This window comes from Protopterus annectens, chromosome 5.part0, assembly GCF_019279795.1.
Source record: "Protopterus annectens isolate FY-2018-M chromosome 5.part0, PAN1.0, whole genome shotgun sequence".
Lineage (NCBI taxonomy): Eukaryota > Metazoa > Chordata > Ceratodontiformes > Protopteridae > Protopterus > Protopterus annectens.
The window spans coordinates 88,800,790-88,818,506 of record NC_056735.1 but is presented as its reverse complement, the minus strand read 5'-3'; the positions used below and the strand labels follow the sequence as shown (position 1 = coordinate 88,818,506).

The 17,717-nt window shown below is 39.6% G+C and overlaps 1 protein-coding gene across 1 annotated transcript in view; it reads right to left on the bottom strand.

Moving 5' to 3' along the window:
* The window catches only part of USP25 (ubiquitin specific peptidase 25), a 2,531,105-nt gene that overhangs the window by 919,953 nt on the left and 1,593,435 nt on the right, over positions 1-17,717 (bottom strand). Inside the window, exon 18 of the mRNA XM_044071806.1 lies at positions 1,162-1,362. Within this exon, the coding sequence (XP_043927741.1) occupies positions 1,162-1,362 (201 nt within the window). The remainder of the gene's footprint in view (positions 1-1,161; positions 1,363-17,717) is intronic.

Here is a 17,717-nt window from a genome sequence, read left to right as displayed (position 1 = left end):
ATGAGGATCAGGGCTGAGGTCATGTCAAGCTCCGACAGACTTGAGTCGACCGCAAGGAGGCCACCGACTCGGATCTGGCTGGACTATGAGACGACCTCGAAGAAGGCCTCTGGTACGAGGGCTCAGTCGGCTACGGAGAGAACTCCGGGGAGTGTAGCCAATGAGAGGTGGTCCTGACAACCTTAGTAGGTGGGCTGGGAAAGGGCTCTCTCTCTGGAGACCGTTTGCTTTGCCTTTCTCCTCTTTGTCTTTTGATTTTGTCCCCAACTCAGAAGGCTTAGAGGGAGGTCGAGTCCCAGCCTGGGGGGGTGATCGGCTACTGGAGCCGAGGTAGAGATCGAGAACAATGCAGAAACTGGTAGCAGACCCTTAGCTAGTGGCTTTGCCTTCCTTTCTTTCAAGGCCCTAGGGTTGAACCCTGCACACATGCTACAAGGCAAAGATAGGTGGGGAACACCCAGGCAAATAACACACACAGTGTGGCCATCAGCTGGTGAAAGCTTGTGGCCACACACTGCATTTTTTAAAAGTTAGTTTTGGCTGCTCAGCCATCACCAAACACCACTCAGCCAAAACTAAACCAACTAACACACACTAAGAATGGTTAGGCCTACACTACCTCACAAACACTAACTTTTTAAACAATTTTTTTTTTTTTTTGACAGAAAACCGACGAAGAGGAGGAAAGGGATGAAAAAAAACGACTACACACACACTAAATATATATCAAAAAGTACCACTTATTACACCCAACGTGGAGCTATAGAGACCACGATAAGTACACATGAAGTGGCAAATGAGATCTGAGGGAGGGTAGGAGATGTGAGGGATTATGAGCAAGGGGAGGAGATTGGAGCAGATCCTTGAAAAAATGTTGCTGGCTTGGATTCGATATGGATCCAAATACCCACAGGTTGCAGATAAATGACGTTAACTACTTCAGATCATAAAATTAACTATCCATCAAGTGATTTAACTGCAGTTACAAGCTCCATAATGACCTAACAGTACTAAAATGAAGGAATATACAAGTAGAGATGAAAATACTACCATTCCCAACAGTCAGGGTGCTGGAGAACATTTGGTGTCATGTAACCTCAGAAGAGGCATTAAGCAACAGGAGGATGTAGGCACTTTTCAACTGTTCTAGTAATTACTAACCTTGAGTTGCTGAAGGCGGATACTCCTTTATGGTTTGAGCAGCAGAGATCGGTTCCTGCTCTGCTTTTCGTGTTTGCTGTGCATCCCACTCTTCCAGTTCCTTTTCAAACCGCCGGTTGTCTTCCTTGACATACTCCTGTAAATCAGGCGGCAAGGTATGCCAGCCTATTAATGGCTGGCCAGTTTCTTTGTCAAGCTCTTCTGCAAAAGTAAATGATTTACACAGTGACACAATGATCCTCCTAAGTTAACTCAAGAAGAACATTGTAACAATTCACTCTCAGCTGCTCAAGACCAACATTAAATGGCAACTAAAATCAATCATCTGAATACCAAAACTTCAACAGTGAAAATGGTGTTACTTGTTGTATGGTCCTCAAACTGCTAAGAAACTCAACATTAGGATACACATCAAGCGACATGACTCATGGCATCTGCAGTTTAGCAACCAAATGTTCTGTTTGAAATAGGGCTTTATATAAAAATAGATACTGCTAAAAACAAAATAAGGACTTAAGCCATAATAAAGGCTACAAATATTAAGAGCAAATATTGTCCAGGTTTTCATCTGGAAAAATAAACCTCATAACTAAACTTACATTATAACCAACCATTTTCAAAACATACCACAGATGAAACTGGGGTATTTTTATAACATTTTACACAAGTCCAACAATATGTTATCAAACCACCTTGAGAAGTAGAAGCATTGCTAAATACTAACCAAAAGCATTTTCTCTGCATATAGTCTAAAGAATTTTTTTTTTAACAGAGACATCCAGACCACAAATCTAGGATGTAAACACTAATACATACCAAGGCCATAATCCTGTGATTCATAGGATGATACTAGGCTATTGGCCCGGAGGCCCTTGTAAGCCTAGCCAAGAATTTCACCCATGTTCCCTCAAAACACAATAGGAGTTTCCAACCCAAATGCTTTCAAAGGGGTTAATCTACTCAACACAATTTTGTTTTAACAGAAAATTTTTAAACGCTACCCAAAACACAATGCTTGCATAGTACTTGTGGAACAAACACCACAGACTATTCTACCCAATGACAGTACTAGTGGACATGAAGTGAGGCCTTACGAAAGGCATGTTAAAAATATTATTAAAACGTATAGAAAACCGCGCTATGGCAGTATAAATCAAATCTCTGTATTAAAAACAAAGTGGGACTGTATAAACTCAGTAAATTTACTACACTTGTAAGAAAGGAAAGAAGTGCAAGGTGATGCACACAGGCAGCTCAACAGTTCATTTTGCTAGATGTCTGTATAAAAGTAACACTACTTTACCAGGAAAATGTTTTACAAATTCCAAAAGGATTTAAATAGTCAGTGCATCTGCTACTGATTTCCCCAGTAGCAGATGCACTGACTATTTTAAATCCTACAGGTAATATTAGTACATTTTATATGTAATATTACTGATCGTATTGCGATGATGCAGGTGGATAACAGCATTCATGTCCAAAGGGTAGTTTACAACCTGCAGAATAGGGGCAGAAAGAAAGGCAAGTGGGACAGAAGCAAATGATTACATGGGGTGCTGCTCCATATTTAGCATCCAAACTACCGTGAGTCAAATGAAGGTATTAAGAAGGCTTTGAGTCAAAGTTATTATAAAATGGTTTAAACAAACAGTAGTCTTTTGAAGCAACGCAGTTGAAAGACTCTGGCAGTGATGCAACTTCCTCTAAAGCTTGGATAGACTCTTCCATCAGTAACAACCTGCAAAGGCCGCTTCCAAAATGGCTGCACATGGAGTAACAGCTTAACTCTAGCTCGCCCAACCTGAAAACACAAACTCAACAAAGAAGGCTAGTAGACTTTTGAGCTTAAGGGTAAATTTCTGTAACTGGCTAGTTAGTGTTCTGCCTGAATGGCAGGAAACAAATACAGAGCACCTGAAAACAAATACAGAGCACCTGGAAACAAATCAGCTACAAAGAGTGAGGAAAAAACACTGACTCAGCAAAAAGCAATGCAACAGCCAGACATGACTTCCATTAACCTACAAGAACTGCACATAGCTATCAGGGATTGATATCAGAGTAATGGCAAAGAGACAAACAGGGGGATCCTGAACAAAAGACCAGCACCGGCACAGTTTTTAATAGAATCTAGAACAAAAGGATTAGTACAGCATATAGAATATTGCATGTTAACTATAAGATTCAATCAGAGGAAGTTAGAAAGGCTTGGGGAGAGAGATTGGATAAGCAATTCACAAAAACAATGGGAGGATATATGTATTTTTTTTCAAACTTTAGTGAATTATGACTTGTGACATAGGCAAATTTACATTTATATAAACTAATCAAACTATATTAACGTAACATACGTCACATATACTGCTATATATCATAAAATAAGCAATATTACATAAATTATTAAATTCTTGCTTTTTCTTAAAGAAAATTATTAATTAAACCATCACTTACTATATAGGCAATCGTACACATATAAATGAAAACAACCACACACCGACACAATCCTAGTTGCAAGCATTTTACAACAAAAACAATACAGATACACTTCCAGTAGCAAACATTATAACATCACTTATAATCTACCCAATCTTTCTCACTCAAACACTACATACCTAACTTAAGTCCTGCTGCCTTTTGGGCCTCATTTCTCCCTAGTATATACTGATCTCACAATTCCCATTTTTTCCTATGTAGTTTGCTCCTGCCCCTTTCTAAAGATCTAAATTCCAGTTGTTTTATCTCTGTTACTATATTCACTACTCCTAGTGTAATTGGTTTAGATTTTGATTTTCTAGTAATTGCTTTTTTGGCAGCCACCATTATTAGACACACTAAGACCTTATGTCTAGGCAATTCAGATTCTGTGTTACAGCTCAGAAAAATCATCTCCCTCATCAGACCAATTTGCCAACCCAGCATCTCGGACAGTGCATCCCAGAGAAAATCCTTAAAGTCCACCAACTCACCACACTCCCAGAAAATATGTTCCCAATTACCTCTTTCTTCCCCTTCACACCTCCAACATTTACTGTCTGAGGAAAAATTCTCTGGAGTCTACTTGGGGTATTAAAATATCTATGTAAACATTTCCAGGCAAAAATCCTAAATCATCTACATTTTGTTGCATATTTGGGAGACATACATATATCTTCCCATTGCTTCCTTGTGAACTGCTTATCCAATCTCTTCCCAATCATTCTAACCTCCTCTGACTCTTGTAGTTATGCAATATTTTATATGCTCTACTGATTATTCCTTTTTTAGGAGCAGCTTTTGTTCCAGAGTATTAAAAACTCTATTAGTGCTGGTCTTTCGTTTAGAGTCCCCTATATCTTTTTCTTTGCCTATACTCTGATATCAATACATGATAGGGAAGGCAATCTCTAACCAGCAGTCCAAACAAATTATTGGTGTCTTCCCATTCTATCACCTTTCCCCCTCTAGTTATTTGCTCCCAACACCTTGGTTCCTTTGCCAGTTTTCTCCAATAAGTTCTGGCCCATTCTTACCTATTGTCTGGATCCTTAACTGCAGTCATCCCTTATTGGCAAAAATCTCCTTTCTCCATTCCCATGTTGGTTTAGCTCTTAGAATACTTTCTACTACTTTACGGATACAATATTCTCCTTAAAGGCCTGCATCCAAAATCCCAGTCTCTCCTTGTTTCATGAGCTTCCCCCAGTGTTTCATCATCATCCCTTTCCACTTTGAATTATACTTTTCTGCTTGCGCTATGCACAGGAGTCTTAACTGTGTAGCTCTGAAATACCCCTTCAGATTGGGTAATCCCAATCCGCACTGTTCTACTAGCAGAATCATCTTATCCCACTTGACTCTTGCTGTCTTCCCCTCCCAGACAAAATCCTTCAGCTCTTTATTAATTGCTACCCACAACTTCTTCTCTGGTTGATAAAAATATGCATGACCTGTGTATAAGACTAAAGGGACTAAACATTTTAACTGCTTGTATCTTACTATTCATATCAAAGCTTCAATTTTCTCAGTTTTTGTATTTTTTTGTTTAGTCTCTTCCCACATATCCTTAGCTGTTACACTAGAATAATTTTTAATCCATACTCATTCAATTTTATCATGTTCCCATAAATATGGGTATTCCTGAACCAGTTCATGTGTGGGTACATAATTTACTGCTATTGCCTTTGGTTTAGCTTAAAGTCATATCCCAAAAAGACCTGAAACTGTCTCAAAATGTTGCACAACACTAATGTTTCTTTCTGGTTTTGTCAGGTACAAAATAATATCCACAAATAAAGCCAGCTTTTCTTGATTACCAAACCAAGTGTATCCTTGGATTTCTGAGTCCCTTTTTTTTCGCCAATGGTTCTAAATATAATGCAAACAAAGGGGAAAGAACACCCATGCCTGGTTCCTCTGCTCAAGCAGAAATTATCAAAGAGGAGACCACCCAGTTTAATTTTTGCCTCCGATCCCTCATATATTCTCCCAATCAACCTTATAATTTTTTCATGAAATGCAAATGCTTCCATTGCCCTGGTTAAAGTCTCAGCTTACTCTGTCAAATGCTTTCTCTGCATCAAGACTCACCAACAACAATGATATTTTTTTTACATTCTACTTCCCTCTGGATATCAATGTTCTGTTAATGTTGCCAAATGTTTGCCAAACCTCCACAAAATCATATTGATCCATATCTATCAGTGTTGGCATTACATGTGCCATTCTTTTAGCTATTATAGATATGAACACTTTATAATCACTGTTTATTATTGAAATGGGCCTGTATGAAGCTTGATATAATGGATCCTTACCCTCTTTAGGTATTACAGCTACCACTGCTTTCTTCCAGGATGGTGGTACTTCTCCTCCTATGATATTATTAAACAAAACCTTCCAGATCTTTTAGTTCTTTTCCTCCCAGCTTCTAAACTTCCACAGGAAAACCATCGATTCCTGGGGACTTTCCTGTAGATTGGCCATACATCACAATTTTTATCATCTCCTCCTGTCTTTTGTTAGTAATTGAGCCTCTTCCTTCATTAACCTTGGCTTATTTAATTCTTCCATGTCTTGATTTTAATATTTCTCGACTATATACAGACTCTTTTGCCTAGCATTCTGTAGTTGATCCTCCTCTTCAGTGAGATTCCCCATATCCTGCAATACTTTCACATTTGTCAGTCCCTCTAAATAATTCTTTCTTAACCATAGCTCAATTTCTTTCATTTCCATCCTATTTTAAACTCAACCTTAATTTTTCTCCACTCCCTAGCTATATTTTCAGAAGAAATTTCTATCCTCTCGAACAGCTCCTAAATAATCTCCACTACCCATTCCTTAAACTCTTCTCTTTTCAGCAGAGAGGTGGGAAAGCGCCAATGTCTCTTTTATTTCCCTGTGTTTTTATTTTAATTATTACTGACACATGATCTGAAATAGTTATTTGGTGGGTATCAAGACCTTCAATTAAATGCACATGTTCCTGTCAAATCTTAATTCTGTCTAGCCTAGCCCAGTTTTTATTTCTTGAGGTATAATATGTAAATTCATTTTGAACTCCAATTTCTGAATTCACATCTTCCATACAAAATATTTTTTTATAAATTTCTTCAAAAATCTACCCTCCTTTGTTATATTTTCCTTTCTGCCCCCCCCCCCAGACATATCCTCACTGCTGCAAATCAAGTTCCAGTCACCACCTATAAGTAATATTCCTTGATGAAAACGGATTATCCCAGAATTTTCTTAAACTCCAACTACAGCAGTTTTAGGTGGAACGTAAATACATGCCAGTGTAATCCTCCTCCCGTGCCAGTTGTCCCTTAGCACTACAAATCTGCCATTACCATCTTGTTTTCTTCTTTAATCAGTATTGGAGCTCCTCTTGTGATTAATCCAAGTACTCTTTTCCTTTGTCCCAGGTATTTTGCCAAATAACCATCTTGAAAACTTTTATCAAATTCACATGTTCATTTCTTTCTAGGTGTCTCCTGTAATGTAGCTATTTGCACTCTCCATTTTTAATACAGTTCACTACTATGAATTTATCTGTGAGACTACTTGCATTTAAATCCATTAAAGAAAGCATCACTGTATTAAAAAGTCAGTATTCCCACCTTTTATGTACAATACCCATTTTGTTAAATGCCTAGTTCCAGATTTTGTGTTACATGCATACACTGTTTAGCAGGTTGAACTTTCATACAGTTGTTTCTTGTCATATCTATTTCAGCGCAAGTCACATCTTATAAAGTCTTGTTTTATTGAAGGACCTCAAACAAACAAAAAATACTCCCAATACCCCCTAAAACATATTAACTTAATACTAATACACAAAACTATGTACACCTTCAAATATTAACCTCCTAATAGGAACAAAAGTTCTAAACTAACACAACCACACTCACAGACTTGAGTTAACCTAAAAGAAAGGTCATCCATGTTAGGAGGCATGGTGCAGCCTGTGCTTCTACTAAGTCTTGTCTTTATAGCTTTCCCAGCTGGGAAAACCCCTGAATGTTTTCAGAGAACATTATCTACTTTGGGAAAAACCCCAAATGCTTTGAGAACATTATCTCTTAGCCAAGTGCTCTTTTTTTCCCTTGGCCAATCTCTCAACCAGCCTGTAGGCAGTTTCTCTCTACTGGATTAGCTCCTTGGAGACATGAGAACAAGGGAACCAGTTTCTTTATCAGATTGTTTCCATAGAAACATGAAGACCAGCTGCAGAATTCTTACTGAGCATACATGTATTTCCTAGAAGAAAAACCTCTTGATAATCAATGTTTTTTCATTTACTTGTTCTCAAAACTTGCTAATAAATCAATCTAAGGTCTTTAATGCAGTCATTTTCCGATGCAATAATGAGAAAAAACACATTGATCTCTCATCATGCTTTTTAACCAGGCTTTTTTATGCACTGCAGTGCCTACACTTCTTAAAACTGAAGAAAAGAGGGAGAAGATAGAAAGAAAAGAAAGAACAGCAGCACCTATTTACAATTCCCATTACACTAAAAAATAACTGAAAAAAACTTTATAGCATGTAAAAAAAAAACACATGCCACAAAATTGGTGCTATTTAAGGGGAAGAAATCTTTACTTACAGTTAACTTTCTCCCTCCTCTTGCCCTCCCCAAACTACTTTACTGAACATTAATGATATGAAGTAGGGCATATAATTTAGTCCCCCCACAAGTTCAACAAACTTTGAAAAAGTTCAATATTTCCAGATTTTCTTCTTGTGTCATATTTCACAAATATAATTATTGCACTGTAATCCCATATTAAGTTACTGGTTTTATTACTGTTCATCTCCAAAATCCTGTCTCTGCTTCATTTCCAACACACTCCCGATTCTTCTGATCAACTCTCATGCTCCCTTCTTTGTCCCCAACATTTTGTGTTGAAACAGTGGAAAAGGTTTCACAGGTGCAGTCTCTCTGTGTTCTATTAGCAGAACAAGCAGCAGCAGAATCTCCATCTGTTTCACAACTCACTTTCTGTTGGACAACCTTTTGCATTTCCTCCTTAGCATGTACTTCAAAAAAATGATTTTGTCCCTCTAGGGAAGAATACTTTGAAGACAGCTGGGTACAGCAGTTTGAATCTCACACCTGCATCTCAACATTCCCTGAAGGGTGGAATAAATGTGTTCCTCTTCTGTCTAGTGTACAAGTAATCATTCTTCATAAACATTCTGCTGTCGCCCACTTTTAGTACTTTGTCCTTCTGCCACAATTTTGTCAGAATCAACTCCTGCTGGTAGGATTGCATCTTTACTATTAAAGGTCTAGGTTGCTTTCTTATAACCAGGTTTGGAGCATACACACCATATGACCTTTCAACTAACAACTCCTGTAGTGGGAAATACCAGTCCAGTTGCTTATTTGTGTTTTCATAAAATTAATGCAGTCTGTTCCTTTCAGCTTCTCTGGTACACCTGAAAATCTCTGGTTTTCCCTACGTGCGTTGTCCTCCGATTACATTATTTTTTTAAACATCTTTTTGAGCAGTATTCAGACATCCTTTTATTTTGACCTCTGAATTTTGCAGCTTTATCATCTCATCTGAATATGTTTAAAGCTTCTCCCATTTTTTCAAGCCTTTTGTTTGTGTTGATATACTCCATCAGTGTTTTGTTTATTTTAACCAGCTCTGGATGCAGATGGTCTTATCTTTCTGTAGGTTATTGGAAGTCATGTCTGAAGGTTGCATAGTTTTTTGCTGAAGAGCTACAGAACTCTCCCAAGTCAGGGTTTCTTCCTCACTTTTTGTAGCGGATTTTTTCCAGGTTTTCTGTATTTCTTTATTCCTGGCATACAGGCAAGTGCACTTACTAGCTAGTTACCGAAATTTACTCAAATACAAGTCTACTGGCTTTCTCTGCTGAGTCTCTTTTTACACATTGGGAGAGCTAGAAACATGCTGTCACTCAATGTGCAGCCATCTTAGAAGTCCCCATGGGAAGATATATGCATGTCTACCAAATATGCAACAAAATCTAGATTTATGTTTTTGCCTGGAAATGTTTACAAAGATATTTTTATACCCCAAGCAGATTCCAGAGATTTTTTCCTCAGGCAGACAGTAAAAGTTAGAGGTGTGAAAGGAAAGAAAGAGGTAACTGGGAACATTTTTTGGGAGTGCGGTGAGTGGGCAGACTAAGGATTCCCTGTGAGGGATGCAGTGCTGGAGATGCTGGGTGGGCAGACTGGTCTGACAAGGTAGAAGATTCGTCTGAGCTACACAATACAGACACGGTAAAGCCTTGCTGTGTCTAATAATGGTGGCTGCCCAAAAAGCAATTACTAGAAAATGGAAATCAAAACCTAAACCAACTACACTGGAAGTAGTGAATATAACAAGAGATAAAACAACTGGAAATGAGGTCTTTAGAAAAGGGCAGGAGCAAACTGCACAGGAAAAAATGGGAAATGTGGGAAACATACATACAAGGGAGGAATGAAGTGTAAAAGGAGACAGGACTTAAATGAGCTATGCAATGTCTGAGTGAGAAAGAGTGGGTATATTATAAGTGATGTATAATGTTTGAAACTGGGTGTGCGTCAGTATGGCTTGTGATGTAAAATGCTTGTGACTAGGACCATGTCGGTGTGGATGTTTTCATTTATATGAATGCACGATTACCTATGTAGTAAGTGATGGTTTTATAAAGATGTTTCTTGTTGAAAAAATGCAGTAATTGAATAGTTTATGTAATATTGTTTAGGTTACATGATATATAGCAATATATGTGAAGTATAATCTTTATTATATTAATATAGTTTGATTACTTTTATATGAATGTAAATTTGCCTATGTCACAAGTGAAAATTCATTAAAGGTGTTTGAAAAAAGACAACTGCACAAAGCACCAGGTTAAAATAAACCAAACACTGATGGAGTATATCAACACAAACAAACGGATGGAAAATTTTGAAGAAGCTTTAAACAAATATTCAGATGAGGTGATAAAGCTGCAAACATCAGAGGCTGAAATGAAGAAAAGGCTGGCTGAGTACGAGACTCCTCAGGAAGAGGAGTTTCAAAAATACAATTAGAAGAGAGAGCACGTCGAGAAAAACTGAGATTTTCAGCTATACCAGACTAGCTAGATGGAAGAGACTGCAATAATTTTATGAAAATACAAATAAGCAACTGGACTGGTATTCCACAGCAGGAGTTTAGTTGAAAGGACACACAGTGTGTATGCTCCACACCTGGCCATTTGAAAGCAACACAGACATTTAAATAGTAAAGATGCAATCCTACCAGCAGGAAGAGTTGATTCTAACAAACCTGTGGCAGGCGGACAAAATATTAAAAAAGGCAGACAGCAGAGTGTTTGTGTAGAATGATTACACATTGTACACCATGCAGAAGAGGAGTAAAGTCATTCCACTATTCAGGGAATGTTAAGATGCAGGTGTGAGATTCAAACTACTGTATCCAAGACCAATATTTTATATGCTCTAATTATTCCTTTTTTAATGGCAGCTTCTGTTCTAGATTCCATTAAAAACAATACCAGTGCGGTCTTCAATGTATTCTTCCCTGGCATGGCAAAATCATATTTTTGATTAAGTACATGCTAAGGAGGAAATACAAAAGTTTGTCCAACAAAAAGTGAGCTGTGAAACAGGAGATTCTGCTTCTTGTTATTCTGATAATCAAGACCACAGAGACTATACCTGTGAAACCTTTTCCACTGTTTCAATGGAAAATGTTGGGAGAGTAGGAAGGGAGCATGAGAGTTGACTAGAAGAATCAAGAGTACATTGGAAATAAATCAGAGAGGATTTGGGAGATGGAGATGTACAGTAATAAAACAAGTAATGTGGGACTACAATGCAATAATTATACTTGTGAAATATGGCAGAACAAGAAAATCTGGAAATACTGGACTTTTTCATAATCTGCTAGACTTGTAGGAGACTAAAGTATATGCCCTACTTCATGTCATTAATGTTGTGGAAAAGTTTACAGGAGGAGAGGGGGAGAACGTTAACTGTAAGAAAGAAAACTTTTTTCTTAATATTACTAGTTTTGTGGTGTATGGTTTTCTTTACATGCTATAAAGTAAAGTTTTCATGGCTATTTTTAAGTGCAATGGGGATTGTAAATAGGTGCTTCGGCTGTTTTTTCCCCTTTCTTTCTCGCTTCTCTTTCTTCTTGTTCAGTTTTAAGAAATGTAGGTACTGCAATGTAAAAAAAGCCTGGTTACAAGAGCATGACAAAAGAAAAATTAATCTTTTTTTCTCATTCTTGCATGGGAATGACTGGATCAAGGAACTTGGATTGATTTAGTAACAATTTAAGAGAAAGCCAGTAAATGAACAAGAATATTGAATATTATGAGACTTTTCCTAGCAAATTAATGTATGCTTAGTAGCAATTCTGTATCTGTCTCTCATGTCTCCATTGAGACATTCTGATAAAGAGAAATTGGTTACAGTCTGGTTGGTGGGGGGGGGGGGGATAAACTGGCTAGGAGGTAATGTTCTCTGAAAGCCTTCAGGAGTTTTCCCAGCTGTGAGAGCTATAAATATTAGATAAAACCAGTTAGGACTTAGTAGAAGTGCAGGCTGCACCATGCGTCTTAGCATGGATAACCTTTCTTTTAGGTTAAGTCAAGTCTGAGCGTGGCTCTCAGTCTGGGACATTTGTTCCTATTAGGAGTATAAATGTCAATGTTTGAAGATCCTAGTTTTGTGTGTTACTATTAAATTAACTGGGCTTAGGTGGTATTGGTGTTTTTTTGTTTGAGGGCTTTCAGTATGAAAGTTTTGTAGGATGTGACACAGGCTCAGATGAATATGATAAGAAACCACCATACAAGAATTCAACCTGCCAAACAGGGTCACAAAAGCTGGAACTAGACATTTAACTAAAAAAGGTGTTATACGTAAAAGGTAGAAATATTTTTTTAATAAAATTATGCTTTCTGTAATGTCTAAATGTCAATGGTACCACGGAAATACAAAAAATAATACTGAATTATACTTAAAAATTTAGAGTGCAAATAGCTATGTTACAGGAGACACTTGGGACATGTGAATTTGATAAAGAAAGCTTTTCAGGATGGTCATTCATTTTCCTTTGTTCCAGATATTCTGCTGAGAGTGCTTACATTAAATGCAACAGCATCTCCAACAGTGATAGAAGAGGATACAAAGATGTCAGATTTGTAGTGCTAATGGACTACTGGCAAGGGAGGATTACACTGGCACATAGTTATATTCTACCTAAAACTGCTATAACCGAGCTTAAGAAAATTCTAGGAGAAATAATAAGTTTTCATCAAGAAATATTACTTATAAGTGGGGACTGCAATTTGATTTACAGCAGTGAAGATGTGTCTCGAGGGCCCAGAATGGAAACTGCAATAAAGGAAGACAGATTTTTAAAGAAATTTATGAAAATATTTTGCATGGAAAATATGAATTCAGTAACAAGAGTTCAGAGTGAATTTACATATTCCCCAAGATATAAAAAATGGGCTAGCCTAGACAGAATTTACATTTTACAGGAACATGCACATTTAATAGAAGGTTTTGGTATGTACCCAGTAACTACATCAGATCATCTGCAATACAAAAATCAACAACTAAAATCCATCTGCTGAAAACAGGAATTTAAGGAATGGGTAGTGGAGATTATTCAGAAGCTACATGAGAGGACATAAATTACATCTGAAAAACATAGCTAGGGATTGGGATAAAATTAAAGTGTAGTTTAATAAAAGTGGAAATAAAAGAAAGGGAGGTATGGTTAAGAAGTACCACGAATTTAGAGGGACTGACAAATGTTAAAGTACTGCAGAATAAGGGGAATCTCCCAGAACAAGAGGATCAAACTGCAGAAAGCTAAGCAGAAGACAAGGGATTATTGTCTATGATGTCCCTCCTCTGGGCCAGTGATCAAGAAGCCTCACTCCACCCCTGACAGTTGCAGGGAACATTCACTGACAGACAAAAATGAAGTTCTGTTTTACCATAACGTGTAATCTCTGTGTTGATCTTTGTTCATTCATTACTGATGGGTTATCAGTTCTGTCCTCAGAGTGGAGATGGCCACATATCAAGCTTGCGTCAGTCAAAAACTCTCGAGCCAAGGTCCTACCCAGAACACTCTGCTCCCTGTTACCTCAGATCGAGTTTGCAAGTTGACAGACAAAAGTAGAGACTACCTCTGGTCATAACAAACCTACAATAAAGGAATATATGAGATCAACCAGGAACCTCCGGAGGGGGGTGGAGGGTGGGGAGTAATGAATGAACAAAGATCAACAACACAGATGGAATGTTATGGTAAGACATAACTTCTTTATCTGACGTTGTTAATCTTTCTTCATTCCTTACTGATGGGACAGAGTCCCCAGCTACTTGTATCCCTGGATGGCCCTTATGGAAGGACATTCCTGAGCATCATGGAGACAAAGGAAGCTCTACCTCTGGAAGCCAAATTCAACTTGTAATGAAGAATAAAGGTATGAGATTTGGCCCAAGTTGCAGCTGAGCAAATATCACTGAGGGAAGCCTTAGCATGAAAAGCGTCTGAAGTTGCCATAGACCTTGTAGAATGTGCTTTCACTCTATGAGGCAAGGTGACATTTTTCTTGTTGCAGATAATGTAATTTCTCAACCACGAAGCCAATGCAACTTTTGAAACAGGATGACCTAGTCTTGGCCCAGAAAAAGCTAGAAATAGTTGGCCTGATTTACGGTTAGATTTTGTTCTGTCCAGATAAAATCGTATTTGCCTATGAACATCCAAGGAGTGCAGGCAATACTCTCCTGTTAGAGTGGTTAGGAAAAAATACTGGAAGGTCAATAGATTAGTTGATACACCACTCTGACACCACATTTGGTAAAAAGGAAGAATTAGTTCTCAGTGATACCCTATCCTTATGGAACATAAGATAGGGAGGTTTGATGCATAAGGCTTGAAGTTCTGACAAGCGTCTGGCCGATTTGATTGCAATTAAAAACAGTTTTCCATGAGAGATATTTTAAATCACATGAAGACGCAGGTTCAAAGGGGGAAGCTGTTAGGGCTTGCAGGACAAAGGCCAAATCCCAAGGTTGTACTGGTTCTCTAAAGGGAGGTTTTAGGTGAATAACCCCCTTCAAGAAAGTTTTACAGAGTCTATGCAACATGAGTGAAGAATCCTGAAAACCAATGTGAAAATTCAAAATGGCAGCTAAATGCACATGAATAGTAGAGGCAGGCACCCAGAGTGGAAAAGGTTCAATAAATAATCCAAAACCACTGAAACTGGGGCTGACAAGGGGTTTGTTTATTTGCAGAAAACCTTTTCCATTTATTGAGATAGAGTAGTCTGGTGGACGATTTAGGAGATGCAGTAAGAACATTGCGCAATGGGGACGAGAGGTTTTCCTGCCTGGCAATCATTAGAAGTGGAGAAACTAAGCTGTCAGCTCAGGGTTGTTATAGGGGTGAGTCGGAACCTCAGATGGATTGAGGAACCATGGTTGATCTAGCAGATGAGGCCAGAGGAAGGGGAACCAGACTTGTCGAGGCCAATAAGGAGCAATGAGGATCACTTTGCTTTTTAAAAGTCAAGCTTTGTTCAGAAATTGGGAGATGAGGGGAAGAGAAGGATAAGCATAATTAAACCAGAGGGCCAAGTGTGGAATAGAGCGTCTCTCGGCGATTGTCCCCAAGGGGGGATCAGGGCAAAATAGTTGCTGCATTTGTAGTTGGTTGGGGAGGCAAATAGGTCGCAGCAAGGCTGGCCCCAGCGGTTGAAGATTTTTACCACTATCACAGGGTTGAGGGACCACTCGTGAGGTTGTAGAATGCACCTGCTCAATTTGTCCGCTATCACGTTGGAGCTCCTGGGAATGTGCGTTGCAATTAGAAAACGGTTGGAAGCTATCGCCTATTGCCATATTCTCAATGCCTCTTGGCATAATGGGTAAGATCTGGTACCCCCCTGCTTGATGATGTATCAGGACCACTGACATGTTGTCTGATTGGATCGCAATAGTCCCTGACAGAAGGATGGAATGAAATGCTTGCAATGCTAGTAGCACCGCCCTCAGTTCCAGGACATTGATATGCAAAAGGGCCTCTGTCTCCGACCAGGTGCCTTGGACTGAGTTTCCCTGACATAGCCCCCCCACCCCATTAGGGAGGCATCCGTGATCACCGTGGCTTTCGGCTGATGGGGGTTGAAAGGGCGTGACCACTGTTGGGGATTTTGAGACATCCACCAGAGTAAATCTTGCTTACATCTCTGAGTTACCCTTATCTGAAAAGACAAAGGCTGTTGTAGAGGGTACCACTGAGTGAGAAGTAACCAATGAAGGAGCCTCATGTGGAATCTAGCTAGAGGAATAATGGTGACCGAGGCTGCCATTGACCCCAAGAGTTGGAGTATAGATCAAGCGGGAGATTTGTGGTGACAGAGCAGCGGTTGAACCTGCTGCCTTTTTCTTTGAAGCCTGTGGTCCAGAAGAGATGCTGTGCAATTTCTCATGTCCAACAGTACCCCGATGAATTCCAAAGACTGGGCTGGGGTTGTGCTGGACTTCTCCCAGTTTATAGTAATGCCTAGGCGTTGTGCGGTGAGGAGTGTGCAGTGCAGGACTTCTTCCAGTAGACGCTTGGTGGGGGTGGTGAGCAGCCAGTCGTCTACATATAAAAACACCTGGAATCCTTGAAGTCGCAAGTGAGCAATAATCACTGCCATGCACTTGGTGAACACTCGAGGGGCTGTAGAGAGAGACCGAAGGGCAGTACTAAATTGGCAGCGACTGGCTACTATGCGGAAGCATCTTCTTGAGCATTTGTCCACTTTTATGTGGTAATACACATCCTGGAAGATCTACTGAGCACATCCAATAGTCTTCTTCCAGAAGAGGAAGGATAGACTGAACCGTGACCATCCGGAATTTCTCCGTTTTTACAAATTGGTTCAGTGTGCTGAGATCCAGAATTTGTCTCCAGTCCCCTGTCTTTTTTGGCACTAAAAAAAATCTGGAGTAAAAACCAGATCCTATCTGGTCTGGGGGGACCATTTGGATGACTTTACTGTAGCAACTTTTGGATTTCATGTGCTGCTGCTTCCCTTTAGCTGGATAGAAAGTCAGGTAACACTCTGGATGAGGTTGGACAAAGATGGAAGTGGATGCGATAGCCTCTGGATATTATCCGTTGTACCCAGGAATCGGCAGTTTTGTTTTGCCAGGCAGTGGGGTACAAGGAAAAACGACCCCCGACCACTTCCAGAAATAAGCAGTCGGGCAATGCTTCAGGAGCGCTGATAGGTTGGCCACAGAAAATCTCTGGAACCCCAGTTTCACAGACCTCCTCTGCCCCAAAAGGGGCATCTTCTATTGGAGTTTTTCCCCTCTGCCTCTACGGGAGAACTCTGCACGTGGATCACAGAAAGAAACCTGTGATTTCCTGCGCCACATCTTCCCACTCCTCTGATTTCTGAAGTAGAATCGTTGAGGAGTGGAGTGTCTGACACCAACGGCACATAGAATCTTGCCATCTTGTTCACACCTTGCCAGCGTATCTTTCACTTTAGGGCTAAACAAAGAAGCGGCCTTGATGGGGGCGTTCTTGAAGGAAGCCTTAAAGGAGTCTGCAAAGGTGCATCCATGCATGTCATCTGGTGACTATACCTGCCCATGCCGCTCTAGCCACTCCACTCGTTGCGTGAGAAATATGATGCATGGAAGAACTGGAAATGGACTATAGGGTGGCTATCTGAGAAGCTACGTTGCCACGGACCTCAAAAACCACTCCTGCCAAGGTTTCAGAGAGTTGGTTGATAAGATCCCCCTGGAGCTTCGTAAAGTGTGCCAAATAGTTCAAAGACCTTACAGCAAAGGTCGATGAAGCAAACAGACTCTTCCCTAGTCTGTCTATAGCCCGGGGCTCCTTGTTGGGCGGATGGACAGTTTGGCTCTCTTCTGCCAAGTCTTTCATAGTTGCAGCCGCCACCACCATGGCATCTACTGGAAGACCTCGTGACCAATGGGGATGCTCAGCTGGGGGGGGGGCAATAAGATTTTTATCAGGCATCCGTGGTATCAGGAG